The sequence below is a fragment of the Triticum aestivum genome, chromosome 5A, assembly GCF_018294505.1.
Source record: "Triticum aestivum cultivar Chinese Spring chromosome 5A, IWGSC CS RefSeq v2.1, whole genome shotgun sequence".
In the NCBI taxonomy this organism is placed as follows: Eukaryota; Viridiplantae; Streptophyta; class Magnoliopsida; order Poales; family Poaceae; genus Triticum; species Triticum aestivum.
In genome coordinates, this window is record NC_057806.1 from 555,003,328 (window position 1) to 555,022,169 (window position 18,842).

Here is an 18,842-nt window from a genome sequence, read left to right on the forward strand (position 1 = left end):
GTCTTATATATTATAATCTCTTCAATGAAAAAGACCATCCTCACTACTCATGATATATTGACAGATCCACTTTAGTACTTGGACCTAATAATTTTCCTATAAAGAACACGTGTCTGTGACTTTGTGCTCAAAATTCCTATCAAATGGTTGACATTCTGATTGTTGTGGAATGCTAATCCTAGGCACTCGGAAAAGACAAATCCAACGTTCCAAACCAGCAGAGAACACTGATTATATCCAAGATAAAGGGAAGAGAATGATCTGTACCAGCGGACTCCATCGAATGTTGGCATGCACCCCTGTTTCCTTGCCGATTTATGCTTGTAGAGGCAAACCTAGGTCGCTCAAAACGATCTTTCCTTAAGGCTCGAGCCGCATGCTGCCACAAAGTGGAGACCAACCCTGCTACACTAGTCTGAAAGCCGAGTAGTGGACCCCCACGCCACTAGATCTAGGAGAATTCAGATGCTAAACTAAACATTATCAACTTTACTACAGGATTACGCCTCAAGGAGACAAGGAAGAACATACTATTTATTATCTGAACAATGCTGATTGCTGAAGTATCTCTACGTACCCCTGAGCGATAGAACCAGGAGAGGATGGATTCGCTGAACTGGTCGGCGTTGGCGTGGGAGCCGCAGCTGCCCCACCGCTCCTGCACTGCCACCTGCAGCGCGGTCCACTGCGCGAACACCAACCTGATGGCCTCTCCAAGTGTCGGCCTCGCATCGGTGGAGATCGGAGCCATGGCACCGTCGGATGTGGCAATGGTGTCGTGCCTCACTGGTCTGAGAGTGGAGCCCCTCTCTGCTGCTGCTGGTGAAGGAAGACAACGGCGGCTGGTCAACATCATGGGAGGCGTGAAGATCCATCGGCGGCTGCGAGGAGAATGGAAGGATTTGCTACCCCTTCGATTGTTGGGGAACGTAGTAATTTCAAAATTTTCCTACGCACACGCAAGATCATGGTGATGCATAGCAACGAGAGGGGAGAGTGTGATCTACGTACCCTTGTAGATCGACAACGGAAGCGTTAGCACAACGTGATTGATGTAGTCGTACGTCTTCATGGTTCGACCAATCCAAGCACCGTTACTCCGGCACCTCCGAGTTCTTGGCACACGTTCAGCTCGATGACGATCCCCGGGCTCCGATCCAGCAAAGCATCGGGGAGGAGTTCCGTCAGCACGACGGCGTGGTGACGATCTTGATGTTCTACCGTCGCAGGGCTTCGCCTAAGCACCGCTACAATATGACCGAGGTGGAATATGGTGGAGGGGGGCACCGCACACGGCTAAGGAACGATCACGAAGATCAACTTGTGTGTCTAGAGGTGCCCCCCTGCCCCGTATATAAAGGAGCAAGGGGGAGGGGGAAGCCGGCCTAGGAGGGGGCGCGCCAAGGGGAGTCCTACTCCCACCGGGAGTAGGACTCCTTCCTTCCTTGTTGGAGTAGGAGAAGGGGAAAGAGGGGGAGAGGAAGAAGGAAAAGGGGGCTGCGCCCCTTGTCCAATTCGGACCAGAGGGGGGGCGCAGGCCTCTTTCCTTTTGACATCTCTCCTCTATTCCCGTATGGCCCAATAAGGCCCATATACTCCCCGGCGAATTCCCGTAACTCTCCAGTACTCCGAAAAATACCGAATCACTCGAAACCTTTCCGATGTCCGAATATAGTCGTCCAATATATAGATCTTTACGTCTCGACCATTTCGAGACTCCTCGTCATGTCCCCGATCTCATCCGGGACTCCGAACTCCTTCGGTACATCAAAACTCATAAACTCATAATATAACTGTCATCGAAACCTTAAGCGTGCGGACCCTACGGTTCGAGAACAATGTAGACATGACCGAGACATGTCTACGAAGATCTTTATCGGTCAGACCGCATAACAACATACGTTGTTCCCTTTGTCATCGGTATGTTACTTGCCCGAGATTCGATCGTCGGTATCTCAATACCTAGTTCAATCTCGTTACCGGCAAGTCTCTTTACTCGTTCCGTAATACATCATCTCACAACTAACTCATTAGTTGCAATGCTTGCAAGGCTTATGTGCATTACCGAGAGGGCCCAGAGATACCTCTCCGACAATCGGAGTGACAAATCCTAATTTCGAAATACGCGAACCCAACATGTACCTTTGGAGACACCTGTAGAGCTCCTTTATAATCACCCAGTTACGTTGTGACGTTTGGTAGCACACAAAGTGTTCCTCCGGCAAACGGGAGTTGCATAATCTCATAGTCATAGAAACATGTATAAGTCATGAAGAAAGCAATAGCAACATACTAAACGATCGGGTGCTAAGCTAATGGAATGGGTCATGTCAATCACATCATTCTCCTAATGATGGGTCATGTCAATCACATCATTAGGAGAATGATGTGATCCCGTTAATCAAATAACAACTCTTTTGTTTATGGTTAGGAAACATAACCATCTTCGATTAACGAGCTAGTCAAGTAGAGGCATACTAGTGACACTCTGTTTGTCTATGTATTCACACATGTATTATGTTTCCGGTTAATACAATTCTAGCATGAATAATAAACATTTATCATGATATAAGGAAGTAAATAATAACTTTGTTATTGCCTCTAGGGCATATTTCCTTCATCGATGTCCTTAACCTAAACTGAAGCGACGTCGCACACCAGCTAATTGGTGGGCTATTCTTTCACCAACCACTAAATGGGCTGCCTGGCCCAATCAACCAGAGGCCATCGATTTTTCCACCGGAATAGCCTCCCTAGGACACCTGGCCCATTAATTACGGGATTAGATAATCATCTGACGGCCAGCGGCGACCCAAAACACACATCCGATGGCCAGAAACTTGATGGTCTGGGAGGGCAGGGATTGTGCTCAGTTTTAATATATCTAAATTGGGATCTGTCGATGGTTATATTCTTGGTTAAAGATCATACTTACTACTAAATTGACATAGTAAGCAACGCCGACCATAAAAGGAATAAAAAGATTGGAACATAAAGACCTCGAACCAAATGATGCATGGCCTTTTTGTTTCTTAAAGAAAAAAGGTTTTCATTATATATATATATATATATATATATATATATATATATATATATATGACTTACCAAATTTTTTTATTGCCCTAGTATCTACGTAAGAATAAGGCTGTTGACGGAGTTTTGAATATCGCCTCCAATTTCTCTATTTATGTGATTCCTTGTATAAAGTTGGCAGGGCGGTTGGGAGGTGGAAGTGCGGTGCTTTTTCCATTCTCCCAGACAAACATGACCATTCACATGGCTGGTATGTCATCTGGGTTTTCTTGGACACACATGAATGCGCCTGGTGAACAAGTATCCATGATAGATGAGTCGGCCAATTCTTCTGCCTTTTCTTCCTTCCACATATACCTTGTTTGGGACAATCAAAAACATGAAAGGTATGGTTTTTTGATTAAGTTGTCAAAAGGAAAAATTTGTCGAAACCTTGATATTATTATAAATTGAAAGTTAAGAGAAACCTTGAGTGAACTCACATAAATTGAGAGGCTAGGAACACTCAAGGTTTGATTGTTGGAGTTTCTCCTTATACCAGTTACGATCTCTAGTAGTAACACGCCAAAGCTGTAGACGTCAGACTTAGTAGAGAAGGCGCCTTCCTTTCCATTCTCAGGGGCCATATAGACACTAGTTGAAAATTCATATATAAAGAGTTAGCAAATAGAGTTAAATTTGGTGACAAGTTAGAATGAGCTAGTTGTTCACGAGGTTATTCATTATGTTCCACAACGCGTTGGGTATTTGCATTTTACAGGTTTCACCAAAGGTTCTCGCCATATCGAAATCAGCTATCTTGGGTTTCATATTTGCGTCTAACAAAATATTTCTGGCTTTGAGATTCCTATCGGTTATGGCCATGATTCTTTGTGAAGATACAAAAGTCACCACGACCACTTTAATTATCCTAAACCTTTTTAGCCCGTCCAATAATATATTTTTTTGATATACAAAAACGAATATAAGCAAAAATGTTTTTGAGTTTCTTCAAAAACCATGGTGCGTTATATGAATATGTACCCCAAAAACATAGCATACAAGCTCTTTTTAGCCATATACTTCATATATCAAGAGTTTCCTCCCCACAACACCCAACAAGTCGAATCAGGTTTCTATGCTGCAATTTGGCAAGTACAATTACTTCATTCTATTGTGCCTTGTTGAGATTCTGCACTTAGTCTCTTCTCGACAACTTCTTGACCACCTAGTATTTCATATAAGAACATAATGGTACTAATATTTGAGTTTATTACATAAACAAATTATTTCGCCCTATTTAGAAGAAACTAAATATGTTTACATTGGATGATTCCGAGCCTACCCAATCATGCATGTTTCGGAGAAATTGCGGGTTACAAAGGCTGAAAGGCAATTTCTTCTAATATAACAAATATGAATTCTTGACCGGGGGATGGTTTTTATCCAACATACACATGTCATCCAATCTAACATTTTTGTGCTTTCTCCATTTTATGTTCTTGCCTGCTCCCACATTGTTAGTAATTTCCCCTCCATTTTATGTTCTATGGTGGATTTTAATGACACAAAATGAAGTATCAAGGGGATACAAATACAATGAGCACACACACCCAACCTCTTCATAATTAAGATGCACACAATCAACACTAACGTAAACACACAAAATCACGCCGGAAAAGAGCAAAGACATAAAAGGCCGAAGCTCTGTCGACGCAGAGGAAAAAGAGCAGGGGAAAAACTCTGAAGCGGTCAAAACAACGATCGACGAATTAGAACAATGACCCTCCTTACCAACCCTCTTCTGAAATCATAAAGACAACGAGAAAGGTTCTCAAGTAGCAATGCCTCTAGGAAAGGAATAACTATCAAGCGTTATTTTCGCCGGATCCAACCACCAAAGGTCAAATCATGGGTTTTCACCTTGAAGATAAGGTTCGAGCAAATCCAACCGTTGCCTTCAACAAGGAAATGACGAAAAAACAACGCCATTGCCATGTTTAACAAATTAGCATCAGACCTTGGGTTTTCACCCAGGAGCTCTAGATCGGTTACTCGAGAAGCATCACCAAAACCGAAGTCATCATGTGTTATCGCCACCTCTTTCTGCGGTACCAGCAGCTACATGTGTAGCATGGTCCTAACATGAGGTTCCACACAAGTGAAGACCATGCCCGCATAAGAAGGCAATCAAATTGCAACAAGTTCCAGTTGCCACCAGAGCTCCGAAACGACGAAGGTCGTCATTGCACATGCGACAAAAGATGGCAACGAAGGAAGGTCATCGGCACCACCAAAATTCCAACTGGGGACACTCGGACAGTCCCACACTATCCTCATGCTCTACTGCCCCGTCTGTGGTGGCAGAATTGGTCAGCAAATCATACTTGTCATTGCAGTCGAATCTGAAGGTTGAAGACTCCAGCCAGTTGCAACAACTGCCTAGCAGCATAGGACAATGACACCATCCTGCGCCCAAGCGGAGGACCGCCTCATTGGGATGCAGATGGTTGCCGTTGCTGCTCGGTTACCTGTAGATGGGATTGCGGCCACTGGTACCTCACCACTGAATATTCTCGGCTCAGTCAAAAACGCCACCGCCACCGCTGCGCAGCCATACCCTCTACCTCAAGTCATTGCTTATAGATAGCATCTCGCTGCCGAAGGCTACCAGAGTAGAGATCCCTCCACCGTTTCCTTCATCAACTAGTGTCGGGATTTAGCAGCGAGGTGAAGGGAGGACGGAGAGGTAGGAGATTGTGGCTGTGGGGAAGATAAGAAAGAAAAAGTTCCATTTGAACCCTATAAATGTTGCACGTCTGTCACCATGGCAATAATTGGCAATTGATTGAGAATGGGAGGTTGCAACTACTACGATTGATGAAACATACCTTTGAGTTCCAAGGAATATGCATATGAGTATCAGAAAAGTGCCTCCTAAAATTGGCAACATTATCCTCGTTGCATTGCTCTTTGTCCTTTTACCTTTTTAAATTGGGAGCACTTGCATCAAGCCTCGGTGGTTTACATTCCAAAAATGCTTTGACGAATGAGGCCTACTCGTTTTTGGAATAATGGAAAATTGCTTCAGAGTATAGTTGAGTCTTGAGACAACTTGAGAGTGTATCGGAGTTGACATTGTGGCTGTCCGTGTCAGAGTTGGGATGCCACAGTAACTGTTGACTAGGCTGGCTAGTGACTGAAACATTAAGCTATACATGGAGTAGTCAGACCTAGATACAATTTACCAGTAAACGGCAATGTGTGCTTCCGCTGTAAATGTCACTATGCGTAGTTTGGTACTCCCTCCGTCCTAAAAACAGTGTCGCTGACTTAGTACTAAAGTTGTATCGAATCAGCAACGCTTATATTGGACACAGGAAGTATTTATCTTCCTCATCTAACCACCTAATCACTTGTATCCAATGTAAAGGTCACCTTCATTGAAGTGTTTTTCTTCAAAGTCCCTCCTCATTTAAGCAGTATCTTAATATATATTTTTTGTAAATGAGACTATCAAGGTCTCTTCAGTTGGGCTAGTGGCGGGTCTTGGGTGACTTGGTGTCAAGGTCTTGGATACCGGGGCGGCGGCCCTGGTGGTAGTGGCACGACGCTCATGGGCAGAGCCCCTGCCTCGGTGCTGCCCAGTTGCGACGGCCATGTGGGCGGCGTGCTAGCCTGGGTGTGGCGCTCGGTGGCGGTGACTGTTGGCCAGGATGAAAATCTGCTCTATCTTCGGACGGACCTTCTTGAAGGCGTCATCGCGGCTCTCATTGCCCATCGTGTTGCTCCAGGGGAAACTCTTATCCTCGGATCGGGTGGTGGCGGCACTCCGGTGTCGTATCCTTCCTGAAAGCGCCGCCTTGAAGCCCACGGTTCGTCATATGCGGTTTCACTTCTTCGCGGTGGCGTGTGCACAGTGGAAGCCCCCGGCTGCTCTTGTAGTGCTAGGAATTGTGTTGCTGTGCTCATCGCCTATGTATCATGCCTTGGGTGTGTGTGCGCGCGCGTGTGTTGTGGGAGTGTGCGTTTGTACCGGGTGCTATTGATCACTGCTTTATATATAAAGCGGGGTGAAAGCCTTTTTCGGTAAATGAGACTGTCATGCAGACAAAAAACGGAAGATAAAACATATTAAAAGATAACGACTACTAGGCAACACATGAAATATCACTATTTTCTTTTCTTTTTTACAGAATGTCATCACTATTTTGTTGAGTCATACATTTTACAGTAGTGTTAAATTCATAGATTTTCCTTCGAGAGCAGTTCGATGAGTCTAAAAATAGGATTTATTTCATCTGCCCTCTATCTCAGTAAGAGTAAAACTGTTCACGGAAGTTTGAATATCATTTCTGATTTGATCCATTTCAGCACTTCGTCGCGCAAAGCAGGCAGGGCGATTGGGGGCTGTAAGTGTGGTGCTTCCGTTCTCTAGGACAAACACCACAGATGACATGAGCGGCCTATCGTCAGGGTTCTCTTGGACACACAATAGCGCTACATGGACGCAAAGTAAAACTTCATCGGGTGAAGTATCTATGATGGATGAGTCAGGCAACTCCTCAGTCTTGTCTTCCTTCCACATATTCCATGACTGAAATAACCAAGAACATCGATCATATCTATTTAAAATGTCTGTGTCAAAAGATGCTTCAGATATTGGATGCACTTCTGGAAATGAAAGTTAAAGGAAGTCGTGTGTACTCACGTAAACTGTGAGGCTAGGGAATCCCATGGTTTGACTAATGGAGTTTCTCCTTATACCAGTTACAACCTCCAGTAGTAACACGCCAAAACTGTACACGTCGGACTTGGTAGAGAAGACTCCTTCCATTGCATACTTAGGAGCCATGTAGCCACTATTTTGATCATTTCAAGTGTAAGATTGAATTTATTGAAAAATTAATATGAGTTTTTTAGTGGGTACTCACTATGTTCCAACAATGCGTTGGGTATTTGCATTTTCTTCATTATCACCAAAGATCCTCGCCGTACCAAAATCAGCTATCTTGGGTTTCAAATTTGCACCAAGCAAAACATTTCCAGCTTTCAGATCTCTATGAATTATAGTGAACCTTGAGTCTTCGTGAAGATATAGAAGTCTCCTTGCAATCCCTTTGATTATACGGAATCTTGTCGCCCAGTCCAACATCAGTTTTCTTGACTCATCTAACAGAAGAAACAACTGTAATAAAAAAAATTGAGTTGAATTAGAAATGATGGTTTGTTATTACAATATGTACCAAAAAGGGTAGAATCTAAGCTCTTATTAGGTAGATACTCGTATATCAGGAGTTTTTCATCTCCCTCGCTGCAACATCCAAGAAGTCGAACCAAGTTTCTATGTTGCAATTTGGCAATTAGAATCACTTCATTCCTAAATTCTTTTGTTCCTTGTCGAGAATCTCTACTTAGTCTCTTGATTGCAACTTCTTGACCACCTAACATTCCCTATAGAAATGTAATGGAATCTTAGATTTAAATTTGCTATATGAAAAAATTAGCTCTCATGACTAGAATGAATATTAGGAAAGAGCATAGAGTTACCTTGTATACTTTACCAAAACCTCCCTTTCCAATCATGCAGGTTTCAGAGAAATCTTGGGTTGTGAGGGCAATTTCTTCTAGTTTTATGAATGGAAATGCTTGATCATAGTGAGGGTTTTCTTCTTCACATTCGTCAGAGATACCCATACCATCCGATCTTATCTTATTTGGATTTCTCCAATTTTTGTTCTTTCCTGTTCCTATAATGTTAAAAGTCACTTCCCCTAATAATATAGTTATATTTTACTTCATATAACTATTGAGGTATGCATAGTTTTCCCTAATTTGCAAACTCATGGAATTAGAGGAAATAATCCAGGAGGCGCGTCTACATAGTCCCCCCACCCACCCACCCACTCCCTTGGAACAAAAACCAGACACAGCCATAGTGACAGCAGCTGTGTGACAAGATGTTTCTCTTGTTTTTAACCTCTTTAACAAGCAATATCACCCTTTATTAGAAAAGGTGGTTGAAACCCCCAGCCTGAATATGGAAAGCGGCAAGACAACAATGTGATTTATCTAACATGTGGAATCCATATTATCTACTACTAGATTACATTTTATCATTAGATCACTCCAAACAGTAGCTGAACCATGCTCTAAACTATCTAAAATTTATAATCTAAGGATATATTGTGGTAGTAGATGACGTAGTCCAAGTTCGGCCGGGAAAATGTGCTCTCTCATAATCTGGGCAAATATAACATTTTACTAAAAGGAGTATACTAAACATACCTCTGAATTTTAACCATGCAAGGGAGATGCATACGAGTACCAGAACACTAGAGCCTAAAATTGGCAGCACAATCCGCACTGCATTGCTCTTTATTCTTTTACCTGTGCAATAAATACATATACAAGAAAATATGATTTAACTATTTCTTAGTTGACTAAGAAATAAATTGTTCTAAGTCATCACTAACAGCCATTGAATTTTAACATCATATGAAGTACGAAAGGGACAAGAAGATCTTCATCCGAAGGCTATTAGTATGGACCGAGAAATGACTATTGCTAGCAACAAAGCAATGGTCACAGTGAATGATAGAGCTAGAAGCTTGTTATTGAGAACTAAACAAGTCATAGAAAGAGAGAAATGAAAAAACCAATAGGAATAAGAGGGAGAAATTAAGAACTGGTACCAGTTGTTGCATCCATGCTTGCACGCCGGAGATAGAGAGTCTCACCGCCGAGCTCCCCCACCTTTCCTGTGTCAACTAACTCCTCGTTGCACACCAAGCACCTCGTCACATCCCCTCCAGACCTGCTGCTGCTCAGGTTGGCAAACGCGTATGCCACAGAGGAGCAATTGCGGCTGCACTCCTCCGCGCACTCCTCGAACTTAATCCTGCCCCCACCTATAAACAGAAACCTGTCAGGCGACTTCATCCCCGGCAAGGCCACGAAACCGTCACCACACCCTCGCAGTGCCTCCTTCCGTCGGCACCCTGCCGAGAATTTTCCACTGGTCCACTCCTCTGTGCTAGTCGGCTCAAAGCCATCAAGGCATTTGCATGTTGGCACGATGGGTGCCGCAGCCGTCTCGTCACAGTAGCCATACGGGCCGCAGTAACTGTAGCGGTCGCACTCAGCAGACGGAAACTTATAAAGGATAACCCATGTTGATGTCCTGCTGCTCCAGCTTTGGAGCTCATAGCCTCATACTGACCATATATAGTATGTTAGCACAAACCTGGTGCGTGGGGCGCCTTCAGAGAGACTATAAGTGACATATGTTTCATCGTCATTGTCGACGAAGGCCACTGGCATTCGTGACAGCCCCAAGTTGTAGTTGGTGTAGGCTCATCACTAGGTATCCTGTCCAGGGGGCGCTGCGAGCCACCAAGTGATCCCCGTCCCATAGGAATACTTGGAGGGATCTGTTCGGGTCGCTGCCATAGGAGAAGCGTGCCCCTCCGAGGGGACACCAGACAGCCGGTGGTGCCGCGTGTGCTATTCTTTATCTGTTGCTTCATGCCAGGGAGGAATGTGTCTGTGCCGTGGTGGAAGCTCTGCCACTGCATAGTGCCATTTGACGACTGAATGACGAGATTGCCAGTGTTCAGAAGCACTGCCATCGAGGTAGAAGATCCCAAGCCAGTGGCCACGTTGGTCGTCCAAAGGACACGACGGCCACCATTACCATTGGAGAGAACCAGATTAGAGGTATTGGTGAGGGAGACCATTGGTGGAGAGGAAGAGGTGTCGGTGGCCGGGGTTTCTCGGTTGGCGACCCACACGACCGTAAGCTCACGGATGCCGTGTACCATATGCCTAGGTACAGACTGGACGTTGTTAAATTGGAGGGGTTGAAGAAGCCAAAGGCAAATCCACCATCACTGGAGACGATGGTGGCTTCCAGGGAGAGCGGCTCGCTGGGGACAAGCCGGTCCTCGGAAGCACTCAACTGCAGGAAGAGAAGGATCATGACAACGGTGCAGGTGGTGAGAGCCGGCCAATCCATGATCGGTCAGGCTAAAATCTTAGTGCTAATTAAGGCCCAGCTAACTCTTGCTAGGCTAAGTGGGGATAAGTACATAGTTGTACTAGTCCTTGGTCTACAAGCAAGCGATGCCTAATTTGACTAAGCAGCATCCACGAGTGTTGGACTGCGGAAGGAGACGATTGAATAACGCAAAGTTCTTGTACTTCTGGTAGCTGAGAGTTGACATCTCAGCTGTCCACGTCGGGAGTTGGGATGCCACCGTCACTGCTGACTGGTCAGACTAGTGACTGGAACATTAGGTTACACGGACAGCTTTTGTCTATGGGAAACGTTTCACGACGGGGCACCGGCCGAAGCTTTGGCCGGTCGCGTCTATGCGTGAACGTACCAAGCGACACGTAGGATGGGGGAGGGGGGGGGGCGCCCACGTGCGTCTTCTCCCTCCTATTTCTCTTCTTCCCGTCGCTCGTCTCTTTCTCTTCCCGCTGCCATGGTCAACATTCGCCGGCCGGAGGCCTCACAGGGCGCCACCGCCATGGGAATCAGCCGATCCGGCTGCCCTCGGCCAGATCTGCTCGGACCCGACCACGTCTGAGCTGCAACCCACCACGCGGAGCTGCAACCGTTGAACCTTTTTCCTCCCGGAACGGCACCGCGGCGATGATGGCCATGGGTAGGCATGGGAGCTCGGCGGAGCAGCAACAAGTAGCTGTGAAAATGGTTGCAGCAAATTCCAACGCCGTTTGTAGCAAAACCAACTATGGTTACAGCAAAACGACGTCATCTTCATCGCGGGATTCACAGCTAAGACAATTAGTTTGAGGATTTTTTCATTGCCGGTTGTAGCTTTTGTCACCGCCGGTTGTAGCTTTTCGTTTGTCGTCCATGGCTTACGGCTCCACGGTTGAAGCTTTTTTCATCACCGGATGAAGATTTTTTCATCGCCGGTTGTAGCTTTTCTTTGGTCGTACATAGTTTTCCGTTGTATGAGTTGAAACTTTTTTTCATAGCCGGTTAAAGCTTTTTTTGTCAGCGATTGTAGCTTTTTCCATCGTCGGTTGCAGCACCGGGCATCTCCCCTGGCGCTCGATTTTTTTGTTGCAAACTGGATATGAGCGTGCGGCAAGCACACCAGTGAGCTCCGGTCGTCGCCACCGGAGCTGCAGCGGTGGCCATGGAAGCTACAACCGCAGGGGTGGGCTGTTGCATGGGGCGAAACCAGTGACGAGGACGGACGCCGAGGACTTGGACCGGCGACCAGGGCGGCCGGGAAAGATGGCCGGCGAGGACGGCGACCAGGGACGAGGAGGGTAGGCGAGGGAGGGGCCGCGACGAGGGGGAACGCGTGCGGCCGGCGAGACGGGGTTCGCGAGAGGTAGACGACACTCGTTACGCGCTCGCGAGAGAAAGACGACGACCTGATTGGATAAAGATCCAACGGCTCGGGACGGGCCGATCTGACGGCTAAGGTGCGACCGGCGCCTAGCATCGTTTGTCTATCAACACTTCAACAGTCACCATCATTCGGGACTCTTCTTATGCAAATGGAGCAGCGACAGTATATATATACTCCCTCCATTTTTATTTACTCCGTATATTAGAGTTGACTGAAGTCAAACTTCCTAAAGTTTGACCAAGTTTATAAAAAATATATAAATATTTACCATAACAAATCTATATGATGTGGAAGTACATTAGATAATTAATCTAATGGTGTTGATTTGTTATTGTGTATGTTAATATTTTTGTCTATAAACTTTGTCAAAGTTTATAAAGTTTAACTTTGACCAAAAGCTAATATGCGGAGTAAATAAAAACGGAGGGAGTACAAAGTGATTTTTGTGATATTTTAATATTTTATATAGGCAACGTGTCAGCCTATACTATATTTGGAAAAATACTCGCAGATGTTATCATGCTGAGATCAGTCGTGAAACATTACAAAAACAAATAGACAGCTAATCTTTCTCTAGGGGAACAGGCAGCTAATCATAATGCTCTTCAGGTAAATAAAAACGTCCTGCGCGGGTGAAATCCCCAAATCCCAGAGAAATCCTTCTCCCTCCTCCGCGTTCATTCCTCTTCCATCTATCTGGCTGGGTGGCTAGTTCACTTCTGCATATTCGATATGTCCCACTGCTGACTAGGACGGAAATGTGGGCTCCTTTCTGCCTAATTCTTACTTCGTCAAATCAGCCCAGAAGCTGCAGATCCACGTCAGTAAAATGCTTGTCATACACTAAATGTCACGCTCTAACTTTGTCAAACCCCGTTGTTCTAGCATGCTTATGTATATTTTTGAAACACCCGGCACAATATAGAGGCACACGCTGAACCACAACCCCCTCCCCACGCGCACAGCGCTTACGGAAGATTACAGTCATGAAAAGTGAATGTTAACAAAATCACCAAAAACGTATTAGGGTCGAGGGAATGTCACCTCCTGATGAAACAATAATGTACTGTACTTTAAGAAGACACATGGACCATCAGACCGGCGGAGGTTCAAGGGAGTGCTCATTTTTGGCGAGTGCTCATTTGTTGAACTAGGATTGGTGCTATTTCGTCCATAGTTGTTCGTTGATTTAGCTTAACTAACTCTGTCGCAGAAAGTATAAAATATTTTTCGCTTCATCAGTACACACACAAAATTTATGATAAAATAAATCTGAATTCAAGCACCAGTGCATCATGCTACATACAAATTAGCGGGGATAAAATAGAATTGTCACTCGCGTGGTAATTCCATCTAAATCAAGGAAGTTTGTAATATGTATTGTAGAAAAGAAATTTAGTAGTACAGAAATCGACCATAAAAGATATGCAGATCAATATTGTACAATAACATCAGTGAAGGGACTAACATCACAACCCCTTGTGCTGATGCGCGTCGTGGCGCGTTGCAGCCTGAAAATGCCGACATTAATCAGTTTTGATTGCAATCTTGCTCCTTTGTGAACTGTCCTAGCACAGCCATGGTGCCGTCGTGCGGAAAAGATGGATATAAGATTAGAAACCACATCCGACTTCCAGGATTTGACGAGCAGACCTGTCACTAGTGGGCCGAATGAACAAGTACGTGGGTTTCACTCTTCAAGGTAAACACAAATGTACATTTCTAATAAGAAGGAAAGCAACTCCCTACCTAATTAATCCATTGAGTCATTTTGCTGTTATGTTGTCAGTTTGAAAGTTCATGATATTATCTAAGTTTTTTTTTTCTTCCCATATCAGCAGGGCAACAAAATGAAATACAATAAAAATTTGGAAGATATTTCACTGGGAAAGGCGCTGCGACATGTCTAAATAAAATAATAGTTGTTTCATCTACCCTCAATCTCAGTGAGAGTAAAACTGGTCCTGGAGTTCAGGATATCATCTCTAATTTGCTCCATTTCTGCACTTCGTCGTGTAAAGTAGGCAGGGCAAGTAGGGGGTGGAAGTGTGCTGCTTCCGTTCTCTAGGACGAACACAACGGACGACATGAGTGGCCTGTCATCTGGATTGTCCTGGACACACATGAGTGCTACATGGATGCAAATCAAAACTTCATCCAGTGAACAAGTATCCATGATATATGTGTCCACCAAATCCTCTGTCTTTCCTTCCCTCCACATATTCCATGACTGAAACAAGAAAAAGTATCAAAAAGAATCTTCAAAAACTTGATCTATTTCTAAATTTGGGAACTTCATAGAACTCTTGTGGGCACTTACATACACAATGAGGCTCGGGAAGCCCATGATGTGACTATTGGAGCTTCTTTTTATACCAGTCACAACCTCAAGTACTAGCACACCAAAGCTGTAGACATCGGACTTGGTGGAGAAGACACCTTCCATTGCATATTCTGGGGCCATGTATCCACTGTGTGACCATTGCATTCACATTATTAGAACTTGATTGCAAGTTTACATGGTCTATATAAGCTGAAAAGGTTACTCACTATGTTCCCACAACACGTTGGGTGCTTGCATCTTGTTGGTTATTTCCAAAGATCCTCGCCATACCGAAGTCTGCTATCTTCGGTTTCATCTCTGCATCTAGCAAAACATTTCCGGCTTTGAGATCCCTATGAATTATAGTTAGTCTTGAATCTTGGTGGAGATACAGAAGTCCCTTTGCAACCCCTTTGATTATATTAAACCGTGATGTCCAATCCAACATCATTCTTCTTGAATCATCTGTACATCAAATAAACGTGAATTAATTTGCTTTGGATTGTTTCGTGAAATTGTGGATTGTTACTAAAATATGTACCAAAAAGGGTAGCATCTAAGCTTTTGTTAGGAAGATACTCATAGATCAGCAACTTTTCATCTCCCTCCCCACAACATCCGAGAAGTCGAACCAAGTTTCTGTGTTGCAATTTGGCAATTAAAATTACTTCATTCCTGAATTCCTTTGTTCCTTGTTGAGAATCACTACTTAGCCTCTTGACAGCAACTTCTTGCCCACCTAATAATACCTAAAAAGTTTAATGGGAAATTAGACCCTGTTTTTAAATATGAACAACTTCTGATTTTAGAATGAACTATCGGAATGTACCAAATGATCAAGTTACCTTGTAGACCTTTCCAAATCCTCCCTGTCCAATCATACATGTCTCAGAGAAATTGTTTGTTGCTAGAGAAATTTCCTCGAAACTTACAAATGGAAATTCATGATCATGTGGAGAGTTTCCTTCCCCTGGTTCATAAGAGGTACTTATACCATCAAATGTACGCGTCTTGTGTTTTCTCCACTTTGTGTTCTTGCCTGCTTGCAGAATGTTATAATTATTTCTCGTCTCGTGAGTGTATGATTGACATAAAAAGGAAATGTTATATTTCACCAGTAGAACATTCTCTTGTGGACCAGAAACCAAATCAAATAACTTGATAGGCGCTTATGTCAGCGTGGAAGATGGTATACATGACAAAATGATGCCCGCCTAATGTCTAAATTGAGGTTGGCGTGCTACAAGAACAACATTTTCTCCCTAGACACCTCCTCTCTAGTTTATGCCATCCTCTCCCCAAGCAAACATTTGAAGTTTTGAACACAAGTATCCTTGAGTTCATATTACCATGACGAGCTATTATTCCAGATTGCCCATTGTGGTTATACGATTGACACATTGGCTAAGTCACACTCGAAACCACTTAATGGATTATTTGGTATTGTTCAGTGATTTATAAGATTTTTGTCCGATATTACAATACAATAGTATACAAACTTATAGTTCAGGGCCGAATGAACTTTCACATGAGGAAAAACTGTATACGTACCTTTGAATTTTAGCCATGCCACAAAAATGCATAGGACTGCCACAACAGCCGTTCCTAAAACTGCCAGTACAATGATAGCTGCAGTGCTCTTTGTCTTCTTACCTGTGCAATGCACAAATACCATAAAAAGGCAAGTGAATGATCTAATCATGACAGTGTGTTGGTATAGACAAAATAACAAGAAATAGGGAGAAAATTTGGCACCAGATGCTGCATCTAAGCCTGCAAGCCGGAGATATAATGTGGTGCTGCCAAGTCCTTCGCCGAACTTCCCAGTGTCAATCAACTCCCCCGCCCACACCAAGCACCTTGTCACGTTTCCTCCAGACCTGCCACTGTCCAGGTTGGCGAATGCGTGCGCCACACAGGAGCAATTGCGGGTGCAGTGCGCCGCACACTCCTCCATTGTGCTCATGTTCCCTCCAGCAAACATGAACTTGTCTGGCGCTTTCATCTCCATCAAGGCCAAGAAGCCGTCACCGCATCCGTGCAATGCCTCCTTTCGCTGGCACCCTGCCGAGAACCTACCAGCCGCCCACTCATCAGTGCTTGCTGGCTCGAAGCCATCAAGGCACTTGCATGTCGGCATGGGCGTTGCTGTCTGGTCACAGTAGCCATACGGACCACAGAAGCCATACCGGTTGCACTCAAGGGATGGCCACTTGGCGAGGATAACCCATGATGAGGAATTGGTACTCCAGCTCTGGAGCTGGTAATCTCCAGAGTAGGTCACCACATACCTCGTGCGTGGCGCGCCAGCAGAGACTGTGTAAGTGGTGTAGATCTCCTCCTCGTTGTCGACGATGGCCATGTAGATGATGACGGACAAGCTGCCGTTAACCTGCTGGTATTGGTGCTTGCCTTTCACCAGGTACCCTGTCCATGGCCCTCTACGGGCTAGCGGGCGGGCCCCATCCCAGAGGAATAACTGGAGGAGCGTGTCCGGGTCGCCTCCGTAGGAGAAGCGCCCCGATGATGGGTCGTCGGGCCCCTTCCAGGACACCAGGCGGATGCCGGTGCCGCGCGTGGCATAGCTGATCCGTATCTTCATTTCAGGAAGGAACGTGTCGGTGAGGTGGTCGAAGCTCTGCCACAGCATGGTGCCATTCGGTGACCGGACGACGAGGTTGCCGGTGTTCTCAAGCACTGCTGCTGCTGCAATGGAGCTTGAGGCATCGGCCACATCAGTCGTCCAAACGACACGGCCGCTGCTACCATCAGAGAGAACGAGGTTGGAGGTGTTGGTGAGGGAGAGTGTCGGCGCAGACGAAGTGCTGTTGGTGACGGACGTCTCCCTGTTGGCGACCCACACAACAGTGAGCTCCGGTATGCCGTTGTACCATATGCCCAAGTACAGGCTGGCCGGAGTGGAGTTGGAGGGGTTGAAGAAGCCCAAGGCGAAGGCACCGTCATCGGAGATGATGGTCGTGCCAGGGAAGAGCCGCTCACCAGGGACAAGCCGGTCGTCGGACGCCCGCAATGGCAGGAAGAGAATGATCAGGACCACAGTGTAGCAGGTGAGAGCGGGCCAATCCATGATCGATCAGGCCGAAATATTCTGCAGTACGTACGTGCTCTGGCAATGTACTAATGGTACCTTGTTCAGTACTTCTGTTGCTAATGCTGACATGCTGTTAAAAAGTGCAAAGTCTGGATCGATGCTTGGTCTTTACACGCAACAACGGATTAGTGTTAATTTCTTGACAAATTGGTGACCAGATCCAGCATTCATGTCAGATTGATAATGAAAGGGGTGACTGAAAAATGCAAAGCTTTGAATTCTGGTTCGAGTTGAGAGTGTCTTGGAGTTGACATTTCAGCTGTCCACGTCAGTGGCTTACGACCTTAGAATGGCAACGACCGGCGGTGTGAACTCAGCTGGTCAAACCACGGCGCACGGTATGAATCCAAACGTCGTTTTTCGAAAGGGTTTTACTATTCCTAAGGCGACTGAACACTCACAATGTTCGGTCGAACGTCCGATCCGTGCAATTGGAAGAAAAGGAAAACTTTGATTCAAAGGCTACCAACAGTTGACTGAGGATTAACTGTTTCCAAGTCGACTTGGACACTCATAAAGGAAATTAGTTTTACCGCCACGTGCTTCAAAAGACCATGGCGAAGGCACCAATTATCATCTGGCAAAATTGTTGGTGATTGGTTGGGCACACACAACGACAGCACAAGTAGGAGGATGAATAACAGGGTGACAGTGACAAAGATGTCATGACAACTTCATGGGGCCATTTTAGACATGGTCAGGGTTAACATTATACCCGAGGGTTTCCCACATCATTTGTACGATAATATTGTTATTGGTGATACACACATGAATTGTGGTTGATAAATTATTGTTAGGGAAGTAGGGTGGTGTTGAAGAGCATATAGAAAGATATAATGTTAGAAATGTATGACACAACTTGTGGAAGAACATGAGTGTTCGAGAGAACATGGGGAAAAAATTGCATCCATCTACAACATAATTCGTGTAAGTCATGCGTATTGGAATGTCTTGTTCTAGTCCATGTAATATTTATAAATATCTTGACTGAGTGTTCTAC

At 45.0% G+C, this 18,842-nt stretch overlaps 1 protein-coding gene and 1 pseudogene across 1 annotated transcript; both read right to left on the reverse strand.

The window, feature by feature from the left end:
• Nucleotides 1-7,309: 7,309 nt before the first annotated feature.
• Nucleotides 7,310-11,029, reverse strand: LOC123107667 (G-type lectin S-receptor-like serine/threonine-protein kinase At1g11330; annotated as a pseudogene).
• A 3,144-nt stretch (nucleotides 11,030-14,173) lies between these two features.
• Nucleotides 14,174-18,487, reverse strand: LOC123107666 (putative G-type lectin S-receptor-like serine/threonine-protein kinase At1g61610). Its single transcript, XM_044529615.1, has 7 exons — nucleotides 16,486-18,487; nucleotides 16,282-16,383; nucleotides 15,576-15,769; nucleotides 15,272-15,479; nucleotides 14,958-15,195; nucleotides 14,728-14,878; nucleotides 14,174-14,637 (listed from the first exon to the last, which is right to left on the reverse strand). Exons 1-7 carry the CDS (start codon nucleotides 17,816-17,818, stop codon nucleotides 14,335-14,337), a joined length of 2,529 nt encoding a protein of 842 aa, XP_044385550.1. The 5' UTR covers nucleotides 17,819-18,487; the 3' UTR covers nucleotides 14,174-14,334.
• Nucleotides 18,488-18,842: the final 355 nt, after the last annotated feature.